Raw genomic sequence first — 12,029 nt, 5'->3', positions numbered from 1 at the left:
CCATTAACGGCTATTAATCAAGTTTACTTAGGGAATAGCCACTGCTATTAATTGCATCAGTCCTATCTACAGGTGCTCGGCTTGATGGCGGCAACCCTGGAGGTGGTGCCGTGGGCAAGGGTGCATATGTGTTCTGTTCAGTGCACTCTGCTGTCTCATTGGAGCCCACAGTCTCAGGACTATTCGATTCGGTTTCATCTGCCAATGGAGGTCTGCACTCAACTGCAGTGGTGGTTACAAGCGAATCATCTAAGAAAGGAGGTTTCCCTAAGATCACCGGACTGGCTGGTATTCACAACAGATGCGAGCCTCCACTGTCAGGAGCTGACAGCGCAAGGGCACTGGAGTGCAGAAAAGTCTTTCTTTCTAGAACATCAATTGACTGGAAGCCCATACATTCCAGTTGGCATGCTTGCGGTTCGGCGACCGATTGCAGGGTCGAGCAGTCCAGATAATGTCGGACAATGCAACACCAGTGGCATTTCCCTGTACTTACCTAGATCAGTCCAGACTCCTGGGTTTTGCCCTCCCTCCAGCAGATGGAGACAGAGAAAGTTTTATTGACAGGTAACACGAGGTGCCACCTGCAGTCCCTCAGTATTTCTCTGTCTCCAGCAGATGGTGGAGGTGCAAAGCCTGCAGTTTAGGTTAAAAAAAAAAAGTATAGAACTGCAGTTTTCAGCAGTGCTGACCTCCCAGGGGATTGCTAGGTCCTGGTGGGGCCATTCCCCATGGTGTTTGAGGTGGATGAGCAGGGGGTTGGGGACCCTTTTATAGCTTGTTCCCTTTTTCGCTGGACAAGACTGAAAACCTGGGGGCCTGGCTCATTTGTCCTGAGGGACGGATGTAGCCTGCAGCCATTCTTAAGGGAAGTACTTTTTTCATTATTTGTTAAAGTTCAAGTTAAAAAAAAAAAAAAAGTAAAGAGGAAGGAGATTTTTCAGAGCAGTCGGGGGTTGCTGTGAGACAGCATGTTTCTGATCTCAGCTCTGCTATCTTCTCATTCGGGCGGCTCTGTCTGTTTTTCCCTGTTTCTCCAACGCTTTTTTCCTATCTCTGCCCGACACCAACTTAAATGCCGCATAGGACAGCTTGTACTGTTTGTGGAGACGTGTGCGACAGCCTATTCTCCTGATGCCTTCCTGGTGGGGAGGGCCCTTCGGGGAGCAAAGCTGGAGAAAAGTTGGTCAGGCGCCATGAGCCTGGGAGGCTCTCGCCGGCGCAGCAGGTCTCTGGTCCCTTCCTGCTGAGTGTGGGTACAGCGGCCATTTTGGCAAAATTCAGGACTCCATGCAGGCTGTGGAGGGGGGCAGGGATTTCCCTCTTCCTTTTTCTTCAGAAGTAGGGACCTCTGGGGGAGGTCCAGACGCCGAGGGGGCCCCTCTAGGAAGTGAGGAGGACCCCAAAGAAGACTCAGATGCCTCTTCTACCTTCTCGTTGGATTTTGTGTTTTTACTATGCAAGGCCTGAAGGCCAGGAAGTCTGCGTGATGCAGACTTGAAAGTGTGCTTCGACTGGGAGTCTCTCAGTCCCACCCTATTTAGGGAAGCTTTGGGACATCCCTGGAGTCTGGACTGATCTGGGTGCATACAGGGAAAGGAAAATTGGTTCTTACCTGATAATTTTCATTCCTGTAGTACCAAGGATCAGTCCAGAGCCCCACTCTTTGGAGGAAAGGAGAAGATTAGAGAGTCCGCTCGATCTTTCTTGTTTCTGTGATTACTCTGAAGAATGGCAAAGGTTTTGTTAATCCTACACCTTTAAAGTTTTCCTCTTACCACTGCTTGTTTAGGGGAAACTAGTTGGTTATTCAGATAGTTGGTTTTGTTTTCTTGCATTTCTGGCTTGGGTACAGATCAATATTGAGGGACTGCAGATGGTACCTCGTGTTAAGTGTCAGTGTCAGTAAAACTTTCTCTGTCTCCATCTGCTGGAAGGGAGGCAAAACCCAGGAGTCTGGACTGATCTGTGGTACTACAGGAACAAAAATTAGCAGGTAAGAACCAATTTTCCTATATCAATCACCTGGTAGGAACCAAGAGCCAGCAAGTGTCACAAGAAATAGCTCAACTTATGGAATGGGTGGAAGTGCATCTTCAGGAGATCTCAGCCTCACACACTGCAGGAAAAGACAATGTAAGAGCTGATTTTCTCAGCTGACAGAGTCTGGATCTAGGATAATGGGAATTGTCAAACAAGGCGTTTCAGCTACTAGTGGATTGCTGGGGCCTTCTGTTTCTGGACCTACTTCTCGCAATGCAAATGTTCCTTGCTTCTTCAGTCGTAGGAGAGATCCAAATTCCTTGGGCATTGATACCCTTGTGCTGGAGTGGCCGGAAGGCAAGCCACTGTATGCTTTTTCCCCATGGCCCATGTTGGGCAGAATGATTAAGAAGATCAAGAGTCACAGAGGGATGGTGCTTCTGGTGGCACTAGATTGGCCCAAGAGACCTTGATATACAGATTTGTGAAGGCTCCTGGTGGATTCTCTTCTCCAGTTTCCAGCACACAGGGATCTGCTACGGCAGGGGCCTGTTCTTCACAAACATCTGACTTGATTTTGTCTTACGTTATGACCCTTGAGAGGGCTCAGTTGCTGAAGTGTGGATATTCTACTGCGGTGATTGCCACCTTGCTACAGGAGAGAAAGTTCTCCATTTCCTTAGCCTATGTGCAGATTTGGTGAGTGTTTGAGGCTTGGTGTGATGATCGAGGGGTTCTTCCTTGTTCAGTTAAGATCCCACTCATTTTAGAATTTTTGCAGGATTGATTGAGTAAAAGGTTGGCCCTTAATTCATTAAAAGTACAGGTGGTGGCTCTTGCCTGTTTCCAAGGTCAGATGAATGGTAGGCCTTTGTCAGCTCATCCAGATGTGGCCCATTTCTTGAAAGGAGTGAAGCATTTTCGTCCTCCCTTACGGTTACCAGTGCTCTTGTGGAGTCTTAATCTAGTTTTGTATTTTTTAGCGGGCCCTACTTTTCGGCCAATGCGTAACCTTTCCTTAAGGTTACTGATATTGAAAACAGTGTTTTGTTTGGAAATTTGTTCTGCGCGGTGAGCATTGAACTGCAGGCCTTGTCTTGCTGGGAGCTGTTTCTTCGAGTGACTCCAGGGGCGATACAGCTGTGTACTGTTCCTTCCCTTCTGCCAAAAGTGTTCTCGGATTTTCACTTGAATCAGTCCATTTCCCTGCTGCCTCTGGATAGGGAAAGAAATGTGGAGGAATATTATCTATTACGGTTCTTGGATGTCAAGAGGCATATCTTGAGGTATTTGGAGGTTTCTAAACCTCTCAGAAAGACGGATCACCTGTTGGTTTTCTTGTTGGAAGTAAACAGGGAGAGCCGGTGTTGCAGGTACAATACCCTGCTGGATTAAGGAGGTAGTCACGGTCGCATATGTGGATGCTGAGCAGCCGATTATTGGTCCTCTTTACACACCTTTTCCAGGCATTACCGCCTGGAGGTACAGGCCTGGGAGGATTCAGCCTTCGCACGTGCGGTTTTGATTGTACCACAAGCAGCCTCCCACCCTGTTCTGGAGTAGCTTTGGTACATCCACTGGTTCTGGATTCACCTGTCTAAATGCTAAGAAAGGAGAAATGACTACTTACCTGATAATTTCCTTTTCTTTGGTACAGACAGGTGAATACATCTTTCTGCCCTTGGCTGCCTAATGGTTGTGCTATGGTCCTCCTGCGTGGCTGCGTGTTCCAGGGAGTATTGGTAAGTGTCAGTTCACTCCCTAGACTAGTGTTATTGCACTCCTTGTCTGAGCTCAGTGGTTTCCTGTTAGCTGAGTGCTGGAGTGGTTGTCTGTTAATAATAAAGTTTTTGTTATTTGGCCACAGTTGACTTTTGCAGAGAATACTGGCGGACTGAAATCACTGCAGGGGTATATATACACCGTGATGTCAGCTTTGCTCTGGCTCCATCTGCTGATAGAGGTACGTAACCCCACTGGTTCTGGATTCACCTGTCTGTACTAAAGAAAAGGAAATTACCAGGTAAGTAGTAATTTCCCCCTTGCTTTTTATTGGCTTACTATATATTTGAAATACTGTGCAGTAGGGTCATCTTTCTTTTATAATGAATGGAGTAAAAAATGTTAAAAAAAAAAAGTGATTTGAGGGCCAGCCTGGTGGGTTCGCTGGCAATACTGGGGCTTGCCATGCTGTTTTCCTGGACATTTAGAGTTGGGGATGCTCAGGAGGCAGCATTCACCGCTCCTGGGGAGGAGGGAGTCTTTGTCATTGTTCAACAGATTTAGACTTTAAATTAGCCAGATTCCAGAGGGAGCCATGGATTGTGGCCCCTAGCCACGGACTGTTGATGAGATGACTGGGCTGAGCTGGGAGGGGGTTGTAAACATAAGAATGTAAGACTTGCCATCCTGGGTCAGACCAAGGTTCCATCAAGCCCAAGGAAGGCTCTTGGATTCATGGCCCAACAGAGGTCAGTTCTTTTTGATCTGGAAACCCAAAAAAGGGAGCAGATTTGTGATTTGGGAAAATCTGGTTATTTATTCTTTTTTTTAGGCAGAGTCCCTTGTCTCTTTCACTGCTCTTGATCAGACCCCCAAGCTAAAAAAGTTGATGACTGCATTTCTATAACATTCTTTTGGTAAATTCCAGTGAAATAACTTGTGTAATGTAGTCTTAAAATAATATATTTTTATAATAACATTTTTAAAAGATAAATATTATTTGCAGGGTACTATGGATGATGCCAGTGAAAACCCAACAGAAGGAGCGGATGAAAAATCCAAGGATGCTGGAGAAGAGGAGCAGATGACTGAGGAGCATACAATAGAGACTCTTACAGAGATGTCACTTCCTGGGAGTGAACAGGAAGAGTTGCTCCAGGAGCTTGAGGAATACGAGAGTGTCTCCTGGCAAGAAGATGAGGAACCCTCAGCTAAGCAGGACATTAACTTTGCAGAAGAAGCCAAAATGAGCCAAGGAGATACAGAAGAACAAACCATTCCCAGCACAGATCATCCTCAGGACTCCTTAGTGGATGCTGCCACCTCTAGGATTGAGACTGAAGAGATCAAATGTGTAAGAGCAAGACAATTTTGTAGCATCTTGATTAGCTTATTAGAGGGATACCGGCTCATTTTTAACCTACAATGAAAATTAACAGATTTTCTTAGCAGTCTGGTGCAAAGAAGGTTACAGATATTATCTCATTTAATTTTTCTGCTGAGGAAAGTAAAGTTTATTGCTTTTATATACTAAAGCACAAAGTGCCGGATGAAAAAGAAAGGCATCCATTTTACAGTTACAGGGGTGAAAATGGAAAATATAATAGGCGTAGCAATATTTATATTGTTGTAGTAATGCTATCCAGCCTCTTACAAAGGGGATATAAACTCAATTTCATCTTCACTCTCCAGGAGTGAATGGCTAATAACCTACTGCCACTCACACCAAAATATCTTCTAATTAGCTGCTGTTAAAAGTTTTTATGATAATAGGAAAGTAGCTATTGGATGTGTTTTTACAATATGTATCTTTAAAGAAACCTGCTTTCTTTAGGAAACTGTATCTGACACCAGTGAAACATTGCAAGAAAATAAAGACATGAAGGAGAAACGTGGTGATTCTAGAGAAAAGGAGCATCACTCAGAGACTCCTCAGAATGTGTCACCGGCTGGGAGTGCACCACAGGAAGAGGCGCAGAGGCCTGAGGAAAGAGAGGATGATGGGAAACGTGGTGATTCTAGAGAAAAGGAGCATCGCACAGAGACTCTTCTTAATGTGTCACCGGCTGGGAGCGCACCACAGGAAGAGGCGCAGGGGCCTGAGGAAAGAGAGGATGATGGGAAACGTGGTGATTCTAGAGAAAAGGAGCATCGCACAGAGACTCCTCGGAATGTGTCACCGGCTGGGAGTGCACCACAGGAAGAGGCGCAGAGGCCTGAGGAAAGAGAGGATGGTGGGAAACGTGGTGATTCTAGAGAAAAGGAGCATCGCTCAGAGACTCCTCGGAATGTGTCACCGGCTGGGAGCGCACCACAGGAAGAGGCGCAGAGGCCTGAGGAAAGAGAGGATGGTGGGAAACCCTCAGCAAAGCAGGAGAGTCATGATGCAGAAGAGAAGGCTGAAGGGAGTCGAGGAAAAACCGTTCCCAGCGCAGTTCCCCCTGAGCACTCTTTAGTGTTCACTGCTACTCCCACTACTGTGTTTGAGGCCAAGTCACAAGCTGGGACAAATCCACTTGTGAGTATTCTGGAAACGCTTTAAGTCCTTTATTAATAAGAATTAATTAACAAGTAGAAACCAACAGATTGTCAAAGCTCCAGTTCTCCCATAGCTTCGCATTCAGTCTCGCATGCATGCGTATCTTTGCCCCACCTCCCCGAGTAACTATGTCCCACCCATCTGCGGTAAACTACAAAGGTCACATCTCAGCCTAAGTCCCTCAGCTCCCCCAAAATTTGAGACCCTCCTGGAAGTTGTTTCTGGGTAATAAGGGGTGGAGATGCATGCAGCTATGAAAAGCACTACAGGCACGGGTGCAATCTCATAAACCTCCCTTCGGATAAAACTGAGGCTGAAAATGGGAGTGAAGAAACATTACCAACTGATCTGGAAGCTAAAATGGATTAGAACGGTTCAAATATAGACGTCACCTTTATTTTACACACACTCTTTCCATAGTGCTAGTGCCCAAGAGACATATTTTTCATGTTGGCAGTGAGCAAATAGTGCTCTGCGAAACAATTTGTGTCCTTTGATAATTTATTATTTTTTTGTTACAGAATTTATCCTGGGCATTTGGGATCAATAGTAATTTGCCTGTTTATAACCTTCATGATGATGAAGATCAGAGAATCGTTCTGTATGCGTGTGCTCACACTGTTGTCATACATGATTTCCGCAACAATGTCCAGCGCTTTCTACAGGTACAAGTTTTCACGCCCACTATGGTGGATATGGAGGACTGGAATTGCCTTACTTTATTGTTTAATTTAATAGTTTGTTTTCTTGGTCAGTCAGTAACCTTCTTCTCCTTGGGGAATTGGCCTCTACTGGGACTATAGCGATACGAACTTTCATTCACAGCAACTCGGGGGTTCTCCCCATTTTGAACCCTCTTTCTCCTCCTATCTAGTCTAGCCATCACAGTGACGGACATTGGCTGAGAGCCAGAGACCATGGCTCCCTCCGGAAACTTCTATGCATGCAACCTGCCTCTGGCTGTTAGGTGATGCCATAGTGTGATGCTTGAAATTTCCTTTCTGCCCTCAACTTGGTGGGCTTTTAATGCTGCCTCTGCAGCACCTATAGATTTGACCAACCAGAGGAACAAAAATTTGGAATCCAACCTGTCAAAATAGCCTTACTTACAGACAACTTTAATGCTGTAGAATTTTAAATGGATAGCTTCCTGCCAAAATACCACCTGTAAATTGTGTTAGTTCTGAAACTGAGTCATACATATTGTCATGAAAGGTGAGACCAAGGTCCATCAAGCCCAGCATACTGCCTCCGAAAGTGACCAATTCTGGTCACAAGAACCTGGCAGATCCCAGGAAGTAGATCTAATTCCTGTTACTTGCTCCTAGGGATGATAATAGCTTTCTTTAATAAGGTTATGGACTTTTCTTCAAGGAACTTGTCCAAATCACTCTCAAACCCTGCCTTGCTAGTTGCATTGAAAACATCCTCTGGCAACAGATTTCTCAGTTTGACAGTGTGTGGAGTGAAAAAGCACTTTCTGCGAGCTGTGGTGAATCTGTTGCTAGTTAGTTTCATGGAGTATCCCCTTGTTTATTTAGCCGTTCCACCATACTCCTGATTTTATATTGTCTCCTCTCAGCCATCTCTTTTCCAAGCTGAAGAGCCACAGCCAGCATTGTCTCTCATCATAGATTATCATTTTTGCCATCCTCCTCTGCACCTTTTCTAGTTCTGCTATGTCTTTGCTGAGATGAGATTACCAGAACTGCACCTAGTATTCAAGGGGTAGTCATGCCATGGCTCGATACAGAGACAATATGATATTTTCTGTTTTATTCTCCATTCCTTTTTTAATCATTCCTAATATTCTAATTGCTTTTTTGACTGCTGCTGCACAGTGAGCTGAGCATTTCAACATGTTGTCTACAAGGACTCCAAGCTTTTATTTCCTGGGTAGTGGCTCCCAATAAGGAGCCCAGCATTGTATACCTATAGTTGGAGTTATTTTTCCCCTATGCGCATCACTTTGCACTTTTCCGCTTTTCCCTGTTGCAGTTCTCTGCATCATCCTTAAACAAAACCCCAAACAACTTAACCATTAAAACCTGCATGCTATACATTAAATAATTTGAATCCCATAAAGTGTATTATTTGATAGCTGCTAGGTTTTTCTTAGCCAGACAGTAAAAAAAAAAAACCAACTTACGGTGAAGGCATTTGCATTAGGACTCCAATCAGAGAATGGTTAGCCATAGTTCTCCAGGCTCCTTTTGTGGTTTCTGAGTGCTCTCTCAGCGCCATAGAAAATCACAATATCCTTTTTAAATTACAAAAAATGCAAAAATACTTTTGAATAGGAAATCCCACATACTTTCCCCAAATCTACTTTAAAAGGGGCTCCTCATGTTGATATAACCCTATTAAAGAGCAGTTTGTCGCCTCTTTAAAACTTGTCACTTTGTTTTTTCATGCTTTATTTCTCACAAAAATTGCTTATATATTTGCTTTGTCGTGTGTACATTATCTCCAGAACCATTAAATGTACAGCAACCAAATTTAAGGGTAGGCATATACTGTAGATTTGAAAAATAAAACCCAAAATAGCATGCTCTAATACAACTTATGGATCTAGAAAATTATTTTTCCTAATAAATATATGAATCTGCCCCAACCATTCAACCTACAGCATATCCGTTTTCAGGATAAGCATATGTAGAAACTGAAATAATGTTTTCCTTATGGATCTAGACCAAATTGGAAAAACAAAAAAACTTTTCCCCATTAAACTTATGGATCTAGAAACCAGAGGAACAAAATAAAAAAAAAAAAAAAAAAGGCACTGCCGTGAATTGCTCTGCATTTCTTTTCTTAATTGTTATGTTTGTATTTGGCACCCGCTCAGCTAATCACCCTATATTTCCCTTTGTTTTCTTAGGGCCACTGTAGCTGTATTTCATGTCTGTGTGTGAGTGAAGACAAGAGGTGGGTTGCAACAGCTGATCGAGGACTAGAAAGTCTAATAATTATATGGGATTCTTTTTCGGGGTAGGTTCCTGGTTATATACAGTGTTTTGTAAAAATGAATTTCCTGGAAATAAATAACACTTTGAATCCTGACCCACTGAACCCTGTTTTACAGGATCCCTGTGCATACGATATTTGACAGCCATCCAGAAGGTGGGGTGATTGCCATGGCAATGTCACAGGATGCAAAGTATTTGGCAACCATTGGTGCTGGAGCAGTGCAGGTAATGAAAGCACTTCTGCTGTCAGGTGCTACACACACAAAGTGACAACACAAGAATGAACTACAGCTGGGGGAGGGGGGGGGGGTCCTGATGATGCCATAAGCTCCAAGAGCCAATTTTGAGTCTGTTAAGAGCGAGAGATGATTCCTGGAGAAACACAACCTCTAAAGAAAGGACCTATGTGGCCATCTTTCAATAATCCTTTTGTAGGTTCATAAAAAGATATCGCAGCCAGCAAAGAAGATAGTGAAAATAAATGTAAATGCATTTTGGGAAAATTCTCCAGTGGTTTCAGCTGCATAGATAATAAGAAGGGTCTCTCCAAGTCTGTAGCAACCTAAACTTAATAGTAAACAGTTGTGCCAGTTAAAAATAACCCAGAACAAGCTTGTAAATAAGATTGTCATTGTGCTTATAATAGAGTAGATTCCATTCACATTTGGTGGGCATAGCTGGCTGAGCCACGTTGTTGCAGAATGAGTGACCTCGCAGCAGCAGATCTGACCCTGGAACACAACTTCTAAAGCCTGTGCCTCCTGTGTCCTAATCTCTGCCTTTCCTGAGTCACTTCACCATGCTGCAGCTGCTGAGCTTTGGACAGTTTGGAAGCTTGCAATGTCTTGTCATTGCCTGTGATAAAAAAAACAAACCCAAAACAAAACTTGTGATACTCTGTTTATTATTCCAGTGTTTTTACAGTTCTCAATTGAATTAACAAAGAAATACACTGAAATTTATTGTGCATTGGTCCCTTAAAAAAATAAACTCTATAGGAGATGTGATTGATGCAATTGAGTATATTTAGACTTTTTGCATAGTGGGGGTTGTGATGGGGCAAACCTTTGAGCCCTGACTTTCGAAGTCCTAACCCCACATAATTAATTATATGCTTGCGTATTGTTTCATTTCTTGCAATCAGAGCTCACACCTGAGAGACAATTGAATCCCTGGGTTTGTGCATGGAGGGCTTAATTAGCTTCAATTAACAAGGAGAGGCAAACCTTTACTAAACTGGGATCTTAATCGGGCTGGCTGTGCTGTAATCTCTTGGAAGCCCCAGTTGGGTTTTCAGGATATTTATAATGAATATGCATGAGAGAGATTTGCATACACTGGACATTTGGTATCTCATGCATATTCATTGCGGTAATCCTGAAAACCTGACTGGATCGGTGTGGCTCCAGGAAAGAGTTGGGAAACACTGATGTAAATACTGCTTTTATCTTTCAGTGTATTCTAGGCTTTCCAGAGGTTCCAGCTGTTGGAACAAGATTTGATATGTCTGTCTCTCTTTCCTTTGTATGCATACTATCAAAAGTTATTTTGCTAACTGTGGAGCTTGTTTGTTCTTGGCTTCTTTTCTCTGTCAGAGAGTTTGCATTTGGAACTGGACGTTAGCTACAGAAACAGCCATTTGTAGTGTGGAGCTACTCTCAGACTTCGGTCAACAGGTAACCAGATTCCTCCTACCATTTAGGGGACTATGCAGACCTATGGCAATCCCAATCAGCATTATTATTATTATTATTATTTAAGTAGCATGAGGCTACTGCTCCTAAAGAATTATGGGGGCAAGTTTCACTAAGCTTCCTAATGGCAAAGTAGGCCAGTACTTTCATGCCTAGGCTATTTCCTCTTTAAAATGTTCTAACACAAGTTCCCTGTACGTACCCAGATCAGTCCAGACTTCTGGGTTTTGCCTCCCCTCCAGCAGATGGAGACACACTGCAGCATAACCCGAGGTGCCACCTGCAGCCCCTCAGTGTTTCTCTGTCTCCAGCAGATGGTGGAGGTGTAAAACCTGCAGTCTGGGTCTTAAAAAAAAAAGGAAATTGGGAAGTTGGAAATAGCTTCCCAGGTAGTTATTAGGTCCTTGTGGGGCCATCCTCCCTGGTTTTGAGGCAGACGAGCAGTGGGTTGGTAACCCTTAGTGCTCAGTCCTTGATCGCCGACATGGGCAGATAACTGGGGGTCCCAGTTCCCTCGCCTGCAGGAGGACAGTCAGGGCCTGCAGACAATCTTCTTTAAAGGGGAAGTAGTCTTTCTTTATTTCTTTGTTAGTTTGGCAGCCTCATTAAAGTAGCGGGCAAGCCTCAGGTGGGTTCAACAATTACTCAGCACCCAAGACCTCCCATCTGCAGAGGCGGAGCAGGCGGATCGCATGGAAGGAGCGATTGCGTATGGGGCGGACACCCTGTACGATCTTCTACGAGTGCAAGCCAAGGCAATGGTCTTCGCGGTCTCGGCCAGGCGCCTCCTCTGGCTGAGAAATTGGTCTGCGGATGCCTCTTCCAAAGCGCAGTTGGGAACCCTTCCCTTCAAGGGCCAGTTGCTTTTTGGTGAGGACCTAGAGCAATTTATCAAATCCCTGGGAGAAAATAACGTTCATAAGTTGCCGGAGGACCACCCGAAACAGTCTAAGTCCTTCTTACCCTCTCGCACTAGATTTAGGGGGCAATGCCGTTTTTCCACCAGGGCAAGGGGCTCGTTCCCGAGGGGTAATGCTTTCCGATCTCAATCCTGGCCTCATTCCTTTCGGGGACGTCGGCCTTTCAGGGATAGTAGCCAGCAACACTCGGTCACCAAGTCCTCCT

General features: G+C 44.4%; 1 protein-coding gene across 3 annotated transcripts in view; it reads left to right on the top strand.

Annotated features, from left to right (window-relative positions):
- The window catches only part of WDR66 (WD repeat domain 66), a 135,702-nt gene that overhangs the window by 9,712 nt on the left and 113,961 nt on the right, over nt 1-12,029 (top strand). For all 3 annotated transcript variants that reach the window (XR_003851890.1, XM_029570942.1, XM_029570941.1), the window contains exons 2-7: nt 4,712-5,059; nt 5,540-6,223; nt 6,766-6,909; nt 9,123-9,232; nt 9,327-9,435; nt 10,806-10,886. Coding sequence is in view for 2 of the 3 variants with exons in the window: in XM_029570942.1 (XP_029426802.1) it covers nt 4,718-5,059; nt 5,540-6,223; nt 6,766-6,909; nt 9,123-9,232; nt 9,327-9,435; nt 10,806-10,886 (1,470 nt within the window). In the remaining variant the exon portion in view is untranslated. The remainder of the gene's footprint in view (nt 1-4,711; nt 5,060-5,539; nt 6,224-6,765; nt 6,910-9,122; nt 9,233-9,326; nt 9,436-10,805; nt 10,887-12,029) is intronic.

Source organism: Rhinatrema bivittatum, chromosome 11 (assembly GCF_901001135.1).
Source record: "Rhinatrema bivittatum chromosome 11, aRhiBiv1.1, whole genome shotgun sequence".
NCBI classification, from domain to species: Eukaryota; Metazoa; Chordata; class Amphibia; order Gymnophiona; family Rhinatrematidae; genus Rhinatrema; species Rhinatrema bivittatum.
Note: the sequence above shows the minus strand (reverse complement) of the source record. Positions and strands in the feature narration are given on the sequence as shown.